The sequence below is a fragment of the Manacus candei genome, unplaced genomic scaffold, assembly GCF_025592945.1.
Source record: "Manacus candei isolate 608988 ecotype Guabito, Panama unplaced genomic scaffold, ASM2559294v1 h1tg000026l, whole genome shotgun sequence".
Taxonomy (NCBI): Eukaryota; Metazoa; Chordata; class Aves; order Passeriformes; family Pipridae; genus Manacus; species Manacus candei.
The window spans coordinates 169,501-186,565 of record NW_026138074.1 but is presented as its reverse complement, the minus strand read 5'-3'; the positions used below and the strand labels follow the sequence as shown (position 1 = coordinate 186,565).

General features: G+C 42.6%; 1 protein-coding gene across 3 annotated transcripts in view; it reads left to right on the top strand.

Moving 5' to 3' along the window:
* The first annotated feature begins 8,014 nt into the window (after positions 1-8,014).
* Positions 8,015-17,065, top strand: part of BMPER (BMP binding endothelial regulator) — a 148,013-nt gene continuing 138,962 nt past the window's right edge. The window contains exons 1-2 of one of the 3 annotated variants that reach the window (XM_051789073.1): positions 8,015-8,500; positions 9,332-9,417. In XM_051789073.1, the coding sequence (XP_051645033.1) occupies positions 8,386-8,500; positions 9,332-9,417 (201 nt within the window). In that variant the 5' untranslated portion in view covers positions 8,015-8,385. Of the gene's footprint in view, positions 8,501-9,329; positions 9,418-17,065 lie in introns of those variants that run through there. The other 2 variants (XM_051789072.1, XM_051789074.1) reach the window with 2 other exon arrangements.

The following is a 17,065-nucleotide window of genomic DNA, read 5'->3' as shown; positions in this document are numbered from 1 at the left end:
CCAAGTCACACAGCTTGCTTGGCATAGCCTGTAAGTACGGGGCAGCCTCACATCTTGTTTCCAGAGTTTTCCAGTTGGACTTTCTTTCTGTCTAGTTTCTTTCTGTCTAGTTTTCGTGAAACCACTGCCTCTCACAGAGGCCTGGGAGACCCTTAGATGCTCACAGCTGCTTAGCTGAGTTTGTGGATTAATTTAGGTCTGTTGCCTGTTGGAATGCGAGGGCTATCTAAATGGGGTGGGGTGTCCTGGGTTGCTTCTGGACCACGATCACATACCCCCAGGCCAGACGTATGGCTGGCTGTGTGCACTTTTAGAGGGCTATGGACCCAAATTCCTACTCTTTGGAGCACCAGGAGATGCAGCCCCTAGGGAAGAAGAGGCCTGTTTTTTGAGTAATCCAACACAAAGTGAACCTTGAACGTAGGGGCACCCTGATGCTTTTGAATGGAGTTATCCTGGCTTCCTCTGCACACCTGCTGCAACAAGTGTCTACAGGAGAGGACCTTCTGCCCATAAAGTGATTATTCTTACTGACCTTGTTCTTTTGGGACTGTTCTGATGCATGAATGTTTCCAGGGAAAAGATCTAAATTATGTAGTCTATTAGCATGATGAGCAGTTTGCAAAATACCTCCAGGACCATAATCTTCTCTTTGTTTATTAATAATTGTCTTATTTATTCTCTGACTTTCATACAGATGCAAGCTACGCTACAGCCATACAGACTGACTTCAATTTAATCCAAACATAAGAATGTTAAAGACAATTTGATCAATATTAAAATAATATTTAACAATATTAAAACCAGTTAGAATTTTAAGTGACTTGGTAAAAAGGTAGTTCTGTGATGTTTTTTAGTTCACTTAATTAAACCCCAAAATCCCCTAAGATACAAATCCTGTTCTGTCTGAAAATAGTTTATTACCAACCAGTTTCTCACAAGATGTCGTTTTGTATGTTGGAATACGTGCTAGCCATCACCTTGAGACTTCAGAGTCTAGGTTTAAAGATGCCTAAAATAAATAGCATACACCACATGTAAATACATATTTAAAATTCTGTGAAGCCTTAAAACTGTTGATTGATTGTTTTCTTTGGTCACAAGTAATTCAGCTGACTCTCCTGGGTTTAATCTGCTAATATATTCAAGACATGTGACTGATACTTTCCCAAAGTAAATACTATTTCGTGTCTCTGTTCATCTCATGCTTCTAAATGATGTATTTGGAGGTATGCTACTGTCAGAGAACTTAGGGATTTGGCAGAAACTCCCTGCAGATTTGTCTAATGACACCAAAACCCACCTCTGGCACATTTAGTATTGCTCTCATCTCCTCCTGAGAGCCTTAGATAGCTGAGAGGCAGGTAGATGAATTATACTGCCTTCTGGAAGTACATTTTTTTTCTCTTGCCCAAGTGGCTCTGTGTTTTCTTTTTTGTGAAGGTCTGAGATTAATCTGACCTGTGTGAATCGGTAGCAAGATGGGATGGTTTTTTAATGAATTTCTGCTTTGGGATTTTTTTTTTGTGTGTGTATGTATTCCTGTCTACTTGGGTTAAGCACATGCAGGATATCCAGGGTTTAATTAATCATTCAGAGTGGCGGGAAATTCAGTAGAATTATTAAATCTTGTAGTATTACTTCTTTAATAATGGCTATAATACTCATTACAAAACTGCATAACTAGCAGAAGTTTCAACAGATCAGTGCAGGATTACCCCAGTTTGCACAGGTGTATTATCTGAAAATATCCTGATGGATGGAGCTTTACAAGACTGCTTATGATTGTCAGATCATTGCTCTCTATATGTGTGGCACTGTCAGTCAGTAGGACAGATCGGGTATTAATGTTTAATTGAGTGTGCTTCCCCTAAATTGGAAGCCAAGAAAAGTAGTAGGGAGGATTTCTTACTGGTACCAGCTGTAATGCTGTATAGCCAATTTACTGAAGAAAAAAGTAATCAGTAAATTGCCTAATCTTAGTATTTTGAAAATAACAACAAATAGAGGTTCTCTGTAAAACTCTCGTTTCCAGATAAGATACGTTGCACTAATTGCAGGGGCAGTAAAAGTGAACGTCCTACAAAGCCAGACGAGCGAAAAGAAAAACGACATTCTGAGAACAAACCGGGAGAGCATTTCGCTGGTGTAGGAGCAAGGCATCAGGACATATGGATTAGATTTCTGTAACCAGCCCTGTGGCCCGGGTTAATTGTGGAAGCGGCTCCAGCTCAGCCCGCGCTGTGACCGCGGGGCTCCGGGCTCCCAACACTGCCACCTGCCGGCAGCCAAGGAGCTGATCCTCCGCGACAGGCGATAACTTTTAATTACAGATGACTTAAAATTAATGGCCCCGAGTCTCCTCTCACTCGTTTCGGTGTGAATGAGGGCACTCGTTTGAAGGAGAGGAGTCTCCGAGTTGATATGTTTCGTTCCTCAAACCTCACCTCCTAGTTTTTAAGCCTTTAAGTTTTTGTTCAAAAAAACCCCTGGGAGAAATTCTGCTGTGAAAGGGGACCAGCATCAGGAGGAATGAACTCACAGGGTACACTCTCTGTAGGTGAAATGGTGATCTAATAGGATGCATGCCGTGGAAACTTGTCTTTTAGCAAAAATGCAATCCTTTGCCATTCTGTGCTGAGTAGAGGCAGCTGCTTTTCAACTGTATCCTGGCTGGAAGGAACAATTTTCTGTCACAATAAGCATATCTTGTCTTTTGTGGGGGCAGGGGCTGGGATAAATAATCTCTCTCTAGTACAGAGAGGGTCCATCTTCGTCTGCAATTAATCAATCAATCAATCTTCTATTTTACAGAATGCTTCTTGAGTACTCCTTGTTTGTTGCACTTACCAGGCAGTACCGCAGCCAAGCAAAAAGCAGGGTTTGGTTCGTCTCACAAGTTGAAAACAAAGCAGCAACTCATATATGTCACTCTTTGTGTGATTTCATTAGCTCTTATCCTTTATCAGGCACAGCAGATGTTCAAGGGTAAATGTAATGCAAAAAACCCCTCACAAAATAATTTTTATTCTCTCTGAAAGGCAAGCTATTTACAGCAGCGAAGTAACAGAAAGGAGTACCAGCATAAGCTGCTTTACTCTGTTTGCTTGGCCTGTGGCCTCTGGAATAGCTTCTGCTGGGAATCCAATCATTTAGATGGCATCAGCATTTCTGTTATAATTTACTTCTTTTGTTGTTGTTTTAGCATATTTGATATGAACTATTACAGCAGCCTCCATATTGGATCCATATTTTCTGCTGCATACAAGTATTTTTCAGTTTGAGGTACTGCTAGCATTTGTATTCAGTTTAGTTTATGCTATTTGTTTCATTTACTTTTCTATGAATACAGATGATGAGGATAATTTTTAAGATTTTGCAATGAGAAGCTTACTTTAGTAAGGCTTTTTTGAGTTCTTAGAAAATAAAACTTAAACAATAGAAGTATGTAAGTATGACTGTGCCAGGACATTCTATGTTAACAAACTTTTAAAATGTTACTCATTATCTTTATCTTGCCATAAATAAATTAATGCTTTACATGTTCCAGGGGTTTATGGAAAACTGTCAAAATGATGAGTTGTTTGATAAAATTTATAAACATTTATTCAAGTAAGTATCACTGTAACTTTTAGATATTTTCTTGTACTTTCCTTTTATTTAAAGACTTTGACCATATATCATTTTTTAATCCTCTTACAGTTTTAAAACCTCTTAGTGTGGTCTCCAGACCTCATTTACATCCATTTAAGTTTTCTGAATATTTTGCAGTAGGGGAGCTTTGTCAGGAGTATCTCTTATCAGGCCAGTCTCGAGGTTTATTAACATCATCTCCTAGAGGAAAAGTGGCCATGAAGGAAACACTGTTTGCTCTCACTGGTGGATACTCTTAGCTTTAAAACATGATTAAGCACTGAAATGAATGAAGATGCATAAGAATTTGAAAGGCTGTAGCCTGGCTCAGTACTGAAGGATGAACAGTAAACTCCCATCTGCTTGCTTGCAGGAAAGTGCCATATCTTCATCACAATCCTGCGAGTTACTCCTCAACTTCCCAATTGCTGTGTGCTGATGCACCATGATAATAAAACACTTTCCCAAATTACAGGTCTTTCTGCGAGAATTTTCAGGGTTGAAGCTTATCAGACCCACGCCTCCAACTACATCAAATGTATGTGACCTCCTTTTTGATGGCATTAAGTTACTGGATCAAGAGTTCTTTATCTTTAGCAAGATGTTCATAACAGTAGAAATGTGTAAGCTTCATTTGATATGCAAACCACTTTCAGTACCTTGTAACTGCATAGTTGTTTAACAAGACAGAACTGGAAACAGCAGGTTGTGCCAATTTACATAGCCTTCAATACAGTGTATATCTGGGTCATATTTTCTTTTTTATGCTGAGAAGGTTCACAAATTCAAAGAAACTGTGTTAATATAATATATAACAACATAAAAGTAATAAATGCAGGGACACTCGCAGTGCTGATGTATATGTAGCGTGTTGATTGCACACTTGCATGGTAAGGACAACCTATGTCCAAGACCTAGAAGAGCAAATTTCCTCTCAAAAATAAGAAAATACATATGAATATAGCAATTCAGTGCCTCCCACACTTCTGGAAGAACTTCCTAGCCCGTGAAGAATGGGCCTTCTAGCGATTTTGACTTGCTAGTAAGACAGATAATGGTGAAGAAAGATGTGTAATCACTGTCTTCTTCACTGTTGCTATGGTTAACCATAAAGATTTTTTTTTTCTTTTTAGGTGAGTGCTGGGTGATCAGGTAATGTATGACACTCTTTTATGGCTGACTGCTGGGAAAGCATCACTGGAGAAGGAGCTGAATTCCATACAAAGCGGTAACTGTGAACAACTACTGCTCCATCAAGCTGGATGAGCACAAGTCAACTAATAAACAGAACTAATGAATGTATCCTTTCAATAACAAGTGATACCATGTAATGCTTATACAAAAGAGGTGAGTGGTTTGATGACATAACTTGTGTTTTAACTGCTGGCATACAACAAAGTATCTGCGCATATCTGATAGCAGGACATGGTTTCCAGTGTGACCCTCTCATTTTGCTAAAATGACCACAGCTCTGAATGTTGCTTGGAAAAATGAGTACCTCTTCAAACAGGGATACAAAAGGAAAAAAACCCTACACCTTGAAACTGTACTTAATGTGGCATTACAACCAGAAAGGATGCTGACCTCTGATAAGGCAGGCTTGGGAGAGAGGTTAAAGGAGAGATAAAAAGCTAAGACAAACCTGTAGCACTGAGTGGGTGAAACGAAAGTGGGGGAGGATTAAGATGGTGTATTTCCCTCCCAGGCTTGGTTTTACTTCATGAGATTTAAATGAGAGTGATCTTCCTCTGTGATATGTCACCATTATCAATATCAAGGAAGCAACAGAGGTTGCTGCTAAGCTTAGCAGGCTTTTCCACTGGGCAGCTAATAGGCAGTGAAGTGTGGAATAGGCATGGCATGGGGAGGCTTAGAATTCCATTTCAGCAGGTGTTTCAAGCAAGGAACATGGACAAATTCCTCACCCCAACACTGCTGCTACCACAAAAGAGGCAGGGACCCAGTAAGCTAATCCCATGGACAGTGTTTTCATGCTGCAGATGTTTCAGAGGTAAGTTTTAGGTCTAATCAGTGTGTTGAAGGTGCTTCAGTGATGATCACACTGTTTTTTCTCTATGAGAAAAGGAAAATCATGTAACAAATCTGTGCATATTGCTTTGTAACTGTCCTGATTTAGGTATGATTTCATTAAGTATTTGTCTTAACTGAATGAGTTATGGCAGAGATTGAGCATGAAGCCCAGTTGCTGTCGCCTCTTGTCTTTATTTTGTAAAGGAGATCTATACTTCTTGCTTTTTTTGGACAATTTTAACAAGTTCCCTGATGTTATTTGGATGCCTGAATTGTTATTTGCTGCCCTCATTGTGATTTGTGTGTTTCTCACACCGGGTGATGTTAATATTTAATGAATTTTAGACCAGAACAAAGAGAAGATTCGATGCACACAATGATATAAGTACTCTCCTGTGGTAGTTGTCACTTAAGAAATTATTAGGGCAGATTTATTTTTCCTACAGCTGTTGCTTTAGAAGGGTTATGGCTGCACTGGAATTAAAAAAGAGTAACCACTGATTACAGATAGAGAAGCCAGCTTGCCAGAAGACTCAGTACCTCTTTCCAATGGAAAAAATACTTGGACATGCAAAAATCTATTCTGGAGTAGTGCATAATATGTACCTCTACAGGCTAATGTCTGTTTAAAATGCATGGAAATGTGAAGATGACATCTCCCAGAAAAAAAAAATCTAGGTTACATTTATATCCTGAGTTTGTTATGTATTCTACATAGTATGGAGCAAGTTTTGTACCTGACTTGTATTTTTATGGAATATAGAATCCTTTTAATGGTATCTAAAATATCCTATGTGCCTATGCAGCTTCAACCTGTACAGACTGAGATTGGAGGAATAAAGCAGGTTTTCTTTTCTCAGAGAGAGGGATTTTGCTAGTGATGTCTACAAGTTGATCGGTATCAGTTCTCTGTAGTCCCTCCCATAGGTGCAATTTCAGCTATTTTAGGACTTCTGTGCCCTACCTAAAGGTAGGTGACAAGTTGAGTTGGAAATGAAGCGTACAAGTTTTTTAGAACAAAGATGTAAGCTTTCAGAGGTTTTGGCTTTTGGGTTTTATTCTTAAAATGTTCATGTAAATCTATTTGTCTTGCATCTTCCTGGGAAATGAAATGTATTTGAAATAGTCCTGTAAATATCAGCCTGTCATGCACCTTATTTGCCATTACTATAAGCATTTTTGAAACAGCAGCTCAAATACACCCCCAGAAGAAATAAAATAAGAACGCATAGAAACCTGGAAACATTTTTCAGTTTGTTGTCAGACTAGTTTATTTCAGTGTTCACTTCCCCAAGTGAAACATCACAGTTTGAGGGAAATCGATTTGTAAAACAGGTTCGGGAAGATCTGTCACAGAAAAACGTCCTGCCACAACCCACAAGTGTCATCCCGTCCCGACCTTGCGTCTATTTGTGAGTGCAAAAGCTGGGTGTCGGTGATGTCAATCGCTAACATTGCCCCTGTTTACACCCGGGATAGCAAAGCGTGGACATGCAAAATGGCAAGTGTTAAGGAGTAGCTGCCAAGGCTACAGCCCATCGGGGAGCGACGGACCGAGGGCCCCGCACGGCGGGCCAGGCTCAGGGACGAAGAGCGCGGCCCCGGCAGCTGCGCCCCTGCTGCTCCCGAGGCCCTCGGGCGGGCTGAGCCCCAACCCCGCCGAGCCCCAACCCCGCCGAGCCCCAGGCGCCCCGAGGGGGAGCGGCAGCCCCGGAGCCGGGCAGGGAGGGCCAAGGGAAGCCCTTCTCGGGGGACAGCGGCCCCGGGGAGAGCCCGGCTCCGGCTGCGGGAGTTGGTGCTGCGGCTGCCGCGAGAGAGGGGACAGCAGCGGGGGCGGCGTGGAGGCGAAGGGAGCTCGGTGGCCCCGGCCGGGCGGGCAGCCGGGGAGCGGAGCCCCGCCGAGGAGTTCTCGGCGGACAGCCTCCGACCCCTCGCTCCCTCCCGTCCTTCCTTCCCTCTTTCCCTCTCCTCGCTCGCTGGCGGCCGGCGAAACCCGCCCGCAGGCACGGAGGGCACTGACACGAGTCGGGCTGCGGAGCTGAGGACAAGCCCGCCGGAGGCAGCCGGCGCCGCCGCGTTCTGCCCAGGTACCGGGGTTTGCACCGCCCTGGCCCTGTCCGAGGATCCACGTTTCCTCCCCTGCTACTCCTCGTTTACCTTTTCCTCCTCTTCTTCTTTCCTCCTCTTCTCCTCGATCCTCTCCCGTTCCCCCGCCCCTCCCGCCGAGCGGCCGCGGGCGCAGCCCCCCGACGCCGCTGCCGGGCCAGGCGGTGCTCGGCGGGGACGGGGAGGGAGTGGCCGGGCATCTCCCGGCAGGGAAACGGGGTCTGGGGCTGGCAGCCTGTCTGTGCGTGTGTGCGCCGGGGGGGAGGGAGGCATGGGGGCCGGGGGGTGCCGGAGGAGGGACTATGGGGAGAGGAAGGTATAAGAAGGGATGCGGGCAGGAGAGGGGGGTGATGGAAAGAGGGGGTGCGGGGCCGAGGGGCAGGCGCTGACAGCTGCTTTCCCCGCACCCACAGTCCCCTCCCCCGGTGCCGCCGTTGGGTGGGACTCGCCGGCGGGCCGCGGTCTCCCGTGCTGCTCCTCACCCCCCAGCCGCTGCCCGGCGCCGGGGGTCGGTGCTGGGGCGGGCGTGCCGCGGGTGGGCGGGCTCCGCCACCCGACGGCGCGTCCCGGACGCTGCCCCTCAGCCGGCGGGCGGGCAGCGGCACCCCCGGGACGATGCCGCGGCTCGGCGGGGGCTGGCCTGCGGCCCCGCGCCTCGCCCCGCTCGCCGCCGCCCTCCTCCTGGGCGTCCTGTGCCTCCCCGGGGCGCCGGCCTCCTCCCTGCTCACAGGTACAGGGGCGCGGGGGCGCGGGGCCCACCTGCCGCCGGCACTCGCCGTCGGGAGCGGGGGCTGCCTGGCAGTGCGCGGGAAGGGCGGCCGGAGGTGTAACCGCGTGGGTTGGGGCAGGTGAGCACAGTAGCCGTGCCCCCTGCCCTCTACATTTTCATGTTTCTTTTCTCTCCCCGTTTTTTCCCTGCTTCCCCTCGAGGGCTGCGTTTCCTGGTATCTGGGGCATGGAGGGAAACGCTGAATCAAATTCTAGTGCAAGCGAGGAGCCATTGGACTCTGAGAAGCGATTCCAACGTGACAGAATACCGGCTAATCAGCACTAGGGCCAAAAAGGGTTTTCTAATTTGATTCTGTCTGACAGTCAGCTTGCTAATTTTGACTCATTTGCCAGTTGGCTGTCGCGTGTTAAAAGGATGCTTGGTTTAGGGTTGTGCTGTGCTCCTGGTCCAAGTTCAATGGACAGCTTTCTGCTGGTTTCAGTGAGCTCTGGATCTATCGTTATAGACGTATTCTGCTTTGCATGGAGTACTCGTTATTCTCAACACGTCATCTGAGAGGAGAAAAAGCGTCCTTCTTTGCTATAACTGGGGCACAAAGAAAGTCTAGGTTTGTGCAGCATTGAAAGGCCAGTCATTTCCCCATTCTCTTTGGAATCCTACAGAAACACTGAACGTCCTTGCTTGCTTAAATTGGGCAAATTAAGGCAGGATTTAAAATCAAAGGCTAGGAATGGAGCAGGGCTCAAATGTGAATGTAACAAGGACAGTTTCCAAAACCGTCAGGGGAAATTGAAATACGTTAGTATTTTAAAATTTTTATTTCTATTTCAGGATCTGTTGCAAAATGTGAAAATGAAGGGGAAATTCTGCAGATACCATTTATCACAGACAACCCTTGTATAATGTGTGTATGCCTGGTAAGTTTGGATTTCAGCTAGTAAGAACATTTAGACCTGTACTAAATGTAACTGCACACAGTGGAGAATGTTTCACATAATCAAATCTTGGGTGCCTCTGTTGCCTTTGTGTAACACAAGGTTATCTCAGAGCTGAGCTAATGGAAAGTAACCTAATCCATGATCTGGCAGTCCTTTCTTAGGCTTTAAAACTCGGGTACAAAGTTGTACATGACTTTAATATGACACTGTGAAACCGTGTTTACTATGTGAATTTGGGGGGAGAACTGTTTTCAACCGGAGTCAATGGTGCACCCAGAAGACTTTGCTTGTAGCTTAGCAAAGAGAATGAAAGGTAAGGTTTGGACACTGCTGCTTCAAGCTCCCACGTGCTCAGTGTCACATACCAGTAGGTGAGGAGCTCCGTGAGCCTGCAAGGTAAAGGCTTCAGTGTGACTGGATGTGCTGTAATAAGACGACAGTGAAAGCACAAGTGATGCTTTCATCAGAGTGCTTTGTTCCAAGGATGATGTTGCCTGCTGTGCTGGGAATGCAGTGGTTAATAATGTTGCTAGCTAGTACGCGTTTTGGGGAGAAACATTCCGTTTCCTTGTCATTCTGCTTCAGAGTTAAACATTTTTGGGAGCAGTTCAATTGGACAAGCCAAGCACCAGGAGTAATTGTAAAACAGTTGTTCTAAATAAAACTTCCTATGATATATTTAAAAGAAAACCATAAACCTTAATTTGCTGTTGAATGCAAAGAAAAGTATAACTAGAAAGCTCCATGTTTTACATTTCGGAATTTACAGAGTAGCTGATGTACAGAATGTCTTCTACTTTAGGATCGAAATATCAACACACCCTCTCCCCCTCTGATATTATTGGTATTAATGTTGTTATAAGTCTATAAAAGACTTAAAGAATTTTTTCAGACTGCCTTTTAGAAGGCAATTTTGGCAACTGTAGGACCAAGATCATCTTGAGCCCCCTGAAGTTGATGTATGTCTCTGTGCTGAGTTCATTGATTTCAAGTGAGACTCATTGATAACTTTTTAGGTAATGTTGATAAAGAATACGTGAAGTACATTATGGATTCTTCTGAGTAGGGGGGGATGGGAAAAAGAAGGGTGTGGGATGTGGCAAGTAAGGAAATCAAAGGGAAAACAAAAAAAAATAGACAAAGCTGTGTTTTATCATGGGTCACTCTCCAAAATATGTCTGCCACCACTTTTGCAAATGGAAGCTGGTGTTAACCAGCGAGGAAGCAATTTATCTGTGAAGGAGCAGAAGTTCAGTCTTGGGCATCAGGGCAATAATGCATGAGGGTAAAATACTTGTATTTATAGATCTCTCTAGACCTTGGCTTTATTAAATCAATGAACACTCTTTTAGTGCATGACCATGAAGAACTGCAAAAAGCATTGGACATAAGAACTCTAAATCCCTGTGGTTTGCAGGGCTTACTTCAGTGAAATGGCAACTGAGGGCATTTGGCTCCCTTCTGCGCCAGGAGAACACTACATTTTATTAAGTGTACAGATGCCTAGTGAGTTACTGCAGTTACCTGCCCTGGCTACGCTCTCTTTTATTTCAGCCAAAGGATAAATGTGAGCTCTGTTTCTTGAGTTGGAAGCTGGGAGACTTGGTAGAGAGAAGGAAACCAGGCTGGAGATACTGGCTTTAACACTGTGCATCATGCAAAGCATTGGCTTATTGGACAGCCCCTTGCTGAAATCTTTGTTCAGGCCTGCCACAAGGGAAAAGATCAATTTTAGGAGGTCTAGGGAGAACAGAAACAAAAGAAACAATAAGGTGATTTGTGACTGGGGGAAGAGAGAAACAGGTTGCCTTACATCCAACTAGAAATATTGATTGTTTAATAGCGATTCAGTGAGGGACTTTCTCTGGAAGACTGATCATACTCTTTAAGGGCAAACCTGATGGATGTTCATATCGTAAGAAGTGAGCAACTGAAAAGAAAGCTTAATTAGCTCTTACAGGAAGGAAGCAATTGCTGTCTAGGAGAGAACAGAAAATTCAACAGAGGGCACTTGTATTAAAAACACCAGTAAAGTGAGTAACTGAAATAGCCAATTGGATTATGGCAGGTCTTCCCTAGTGGTGATGCATTTCTATGACTGCTAAGTGCCATAAATAACTGCACAAGTTATGGAAATCTGAACAGTTCTGGGATGAAGAGGAATATCTAAATAACTCTGTATGTCCCATCCCTGGTGGAATATCTAAATAGCTCTGGATGTCGCATCCCTAACAGTGGCCAAGGCCAGGTTGGAAGGGGTCCTGAACAACCTGATCTAGTGGGTGGCATCCCTGCCCATGGTGGGGGTTTGGAACTGTATGATCTTTAAGGTCCCTTCCAACCCAAACCATTCTATGATTCCATGAACTCCCTTCCCGGACTTTCCCCATCTCACGAATGAGAGAAGACAGAACTGAAATGTGGGAATTAATTCATCAAGTGTTTGACAGAACTTACTATGCAAACCATGTCCTGTGGAGCATGGGGAAAGAGGGAAAGAGGGAGGCAGCATAAGCAAATTGATCTCCATCTTTCTTTTAACAGGCTAAATTATTTGGAATGCTAAAGCAACAGGGGAAAATGTGGTAAAAATTAGAAGCTCATAGGTTATGAGTAAGTTGCAATAATGCAACAAAGACTGCAAAGAGCAATTTCAGAATCAATTCCTTATACACCACTGAGAAGTCTTGGTAGGAAGATGAAAACCAAAACTTGTCTTTTCTCAAAGGTTAGTGAGGACAGGGCGGACTGATCTTCATGGTGGGAACGTAAACAGCAAGGATACAGATAGAGCCCAGACTGCTGTCTGGGGACACTGCTTTGATAAAAGCTTCTATCTCATGTTTTAGAGTTTTATTGGTAACACAAACCCCTGAATCTTGAATACAAGAGGGACGCTGGTGGGAATCTTCTAGAGACAGCCAAGTTTAGCTACCAAACAAGATTAGTTCATTCTTGAGCATCTGCTGTAACATGTGGAAAGAGAAATTGTGGTTATATGGGAATTCAGACTGCGGATCATTTGCCAGATATTTCATATATAGTACGTAGTAAGTCACTCACTTCTAAAATATAGGTAATGCTTTTTTTTAAAAAAAGCACTACACACACCTTAAGATAACTCTTGCTTTGGACTTCCCTACTTGTCAAAATGAAATGTGATGGAGTGCACAAAACAGCACTGATGCTTGTGCTTAATATAAAGAAACAGGTAAGACTAAGGGTGTGCAGGTGTCTGTGTGTACATGTATACTATAGTACTCTGTATGCAAAAACTACCAACTCAACAAGCCACTAAGGGTAAAATCTAGTTTCCTAATTTGCAATTTATATGTCTATACTTAATGGTCTTAATAATGCCCATAAAAATGTTAAATTTTAATATCTCTAAGAGAACAGTTTCCATGTGAGCTTTTACAATTACAACACTTTAGTGCTGGCATAAACATGGATGAATTTGATCTCCAAAGAACTGGTCATTAATTACAACTGCCTGCAAGGAATGGTCATTTTAATTTTTTCTTTTCAGAGAAAAACACCAAAGACAGGTTGTAGTTTATTCACAAGGAATTTCTTGTAGGACTGTGATGAAAGCCCAGGTCTCCTAACTCCTAGTCTAATGGTTTGACTACAAAGCCATCCCTTTTTCATTTCATGCACTTCCACTTTACAAGTGGACATGGGTGATATAGCCACAGTCTAACCATACTAGTTTTCCTTTGTGTCTCTCTGACAATGGCACAGATGCCAGGTTTCGGTGTGTCTGCTCTCCTGAGCTTTTTCTGAGGCATGGATGAGCAACAGACAAATTAAAGCTGACTTTGTAATTGAGAGGTTTTGGGAAGGATGATTTATGACTTGCTGTTGCTATCTGCAAAATGCTGTTAGAGCCAGCGTGCTTTGGTGTTCTGCCCACTTCCACTTTGAATGTCTGTGGTTCCGCATCTCTGAGAAGATATGCTATCTCTGGAAAGCTAAAATACCACCTCTCTTTCCATAGGATTTGAGATACTGGAATAGGGCAAAGAAGGCTGAAGGCAGCTGAAAGTACCTGCTTTCAAGGTACATTCATCTTATATGCTGTTAAACGTGGACACTGGAGAAAGTACTTAGAGTTAAAGAGTAAAACATATATGCAGAAGTTGCACTGGAAAATTGTTTTTCTGGAAGCTAGATCTCGTAATAAGTGCAGGACAGCCTGCATGTGAAATGCCGTGGCTGAGCATCCCATTGCAACTGTGTTTATAGCTAAAGACTTTTCTGATGAAAGGATGGGAAATGCTCTCAGCTGCAACAAGCTCTGTATCAGATGAAGGTAAGCATCAAAGCATCTGAAAGGAAATGCTGGATGTCATGGGCAGTAACAAAGACTAAGTCAACCAACTCTGTGAAGAAGAAATATTGTCAAAAAAGGGAAACTGTTACTTCAGATAATGGTGTGGCCCTTGACAGTACCAAAAAAAAAGTTAGAAAATATATGATTGTGGCATTATGTTATGCTCAATTGTAAAAAAATCTGATGTTCTGCTGGCTTCTGAAAATCAAAGTAGTGAAACTGGGACTTATGAAGCTGACTGAAAAAAGACTTGTCTGAATTGGCAATGATGAGTATAGTTAAAAATATATAATCTTTATGGTATTCATAATGGAGTCATATTGCTTCAGTTTTAGAAATTGATTCCAGTTATTAAATGCTTTAAGATTACACTACCTAATGCAAAAGTTATCTTCTAAAATTATTCTCCCACATCTGTGGAAAAATGATGTTTTTTCAATCCATAGGAGCATTTCACACACCTTGTGCAGTTTGAGGAGCCCAGACATGTCATGTATGACAGTTTCAGATCTTTCTATTTCAGATGGGAAACTTTTAGGCTGAGGGTAGTGGAGGCATGAATAAATTTCTGTTAGTAGAAAGAAAACTTCATAAAGATGAAAACTTACCACATTTGGGTAAGTTTTGGACTTTTGTGTGTTGAAAATTTTGAAATGTTAGGGGCAAAATGCTATTAACAGAATATTGGCGGAACTTTTGATTAGATTTCTTTTATGTGGGGGTCAGCATTTAAAACAGGCATGGAATATTTAAAAATGTTCAACTCTGGTACAAGTACGGTAAATGATCAAATACAGCAGAGTTTTTGTTGGTCCAGCTTTTTGGCTGGAAGGTATCTAAAATTCAAAATAGAAGTAGGCTCACACCTGATATTATGGCATTTGCTTTCAAGAAATATATACTCCAACGTATGCATGGAAAAGACATAAAAATGCTACAGTCGGAAATAGGTGAAATGAGACCCTGTGCATAATTATAGGATGGGAATGTAAAAAGACCACAGAATTAACTTAGGCTGAGTTAAAACTTCTGAGTGCTGAGTTTTCTGAAGGTGAGATGAATGCAGCAGTGACAACGATGACAGGTGGTGGTGCCGGTGGTGGTGTGGAGAGCCATGTCATTTCATGCTCATTTGTCATCATCTCCATGGACTCTAAACACCTTGCCAGAAGCAAGCAGAGATCCAAGAATAACATATCCACTGGCTGGTGGTATATGTAGTTTCAAAATGAATGTACCAAAAATGTTAGCTGAAAAGGACAGGGGAGAACTGCAAGGAAATAGATAAGTATGCCCCAGCTAACAGTGGCCTTGACACTGCAAGAGCTTTTAAAAAAAATTTAAAGAGAATGAAGGGTTTTATTTTTCGTATGTTCTTTGTGGGGAGAAAGTCTTTTATTATTAATTGTTTTCCAAAATATTTTAGAGCAAAGTGAGTTGTGTCAAGAACCAGCTGATAAAAGCCAATAGGGATCTTGACAAACCACATCTAAACTAGAGACATTTACCCCAACTTTCCTCCTCCCCCCTTCCCTCGTGCCTGTGCCTCAAACTCGCCAGTTGCACCTCAGGAGTGGTAATCATATGTCTCAACCTTTTATCACCTAAATCCAGAACAGAAGGAAATAAATGTGAGCCAGAAAGTGTAACCTAGTGTTGGAAATCTGAGAAAAGTTTGGAAACAGGGGCTCAGGGAACTAGAAATCAGAGCTTTGATTGGCATAAGTTTTATTCAGCATGAAACATCATTGGGTAGTTTAAATTTCCGCTTTTAAATCCAAATGCCCAATGTAGCATTTGACCTTTGCTCATAAAAAAAATGTTAAATTTGTCATTATAAAACCTAGTGTTCTACCTAGCTTAAACTAATAGATTAGTGAAACCAAATGCAAACAATCAAAAAACCATAAGAAATAACTTCAGCATTTGTTTCTCTCTGTACACACACACCCAGCCAAAAAAAAAACAACAAACCCAGACCTAAAAACCATGTCCTCATTGCAGACTAGAGCAAAAAAAGATACTAGATGTGTTGGGGTTCTTTACCTGTAGTATAGCTGATTTCTGTGGCACAGTACACAAGTTAAAAGCACGTAGCTAGCCTGAGAGCAAGTGTTTGACACATGTTCAGTGAAGATGGTAGTGTTTTAGTACATGAGGATTCAATTGTTGTTGCATCAAGGTATAATGTGGCCCAGATGACTTTTAGTGGAGTAGTGCATATTAAAAAACAAAACAAAAAAATCATCAAACAATTCTTTCATACCTATTTTATTTAATTTAATTTCAATAGTTTACATACATCAACTACAGAGTCTACCAAGACTGCATCTTCTTTCAATTTAAATATTCTTGGTCTTTATTACTTTATAATACAATCAGCTTTCTCTTCACCCACAAAAGTAATAAACAGAGAGGGAAAAAAAGCTGTGATAGAGCAGTGTACTGGTAATTTTCACCCCCATATTACTCCAGAAGAGAATGTTGTTTTGATCGGTGCATGAAGGGTTCCTGAAACACAAACATGCTCCAATATGATGAAAGTTTTATTAGGTTTTTTTTCCAATTACAGATGTATATGCCATGTCTTCAATGAAAAAAACCAACACCACACACCCTAGAAAACAAACCCTGGAAACAAAAAACAGGCGTAACTCCATGTTTGGTGCAGCAGGATGTCCCATATGTGCTTTGTCATAGAGACCAAAGGAAAAAAACAATAAAATATATGTATATATATATGCACACACATACACACATATATGAAGAAAGTCTTGAAAGAGAGAAGTGACTTAAATGAATGGCCCAGAACTTGTTAATTGCCTGTTGTGATGGCTTTGGTAGAATCTTCTGAAGGACGGTTCAGGTAGGTTCAGCTGTACTTGTTCTTCATTCATGCAAAACGCTTGTAAGACAAGACTTTTACCTGTCTGAGAATGAAACACAAACTAAAAGATGGTTACTCTGGCTTGATCCTTGGAGTTTTCAACAGCAGTGTTGAGGTAATGTTTGAATCGGTTTAGTCCCATATACAGGTATGGCCACTCTGGTCAAGTAGTACCATGTGCAACATCACAGAATCACAGAATATGCAGAGTTGGAAGGCACCCCCAAGGATCATTGAGCCCATCTCCTGGTCCTGCACAGGACACTCCCCAGGAGTCACACCATGTGCCTGAGAATATCGTGCAAATGCTTTTTGAACTCAGACAGGCTTGGTGCTGTGACCACTTTCCTGGGAAGCCTGTTCCAGCGCACAGCCACCCTCTGGGTAAAGAACCTCTTTCTAAT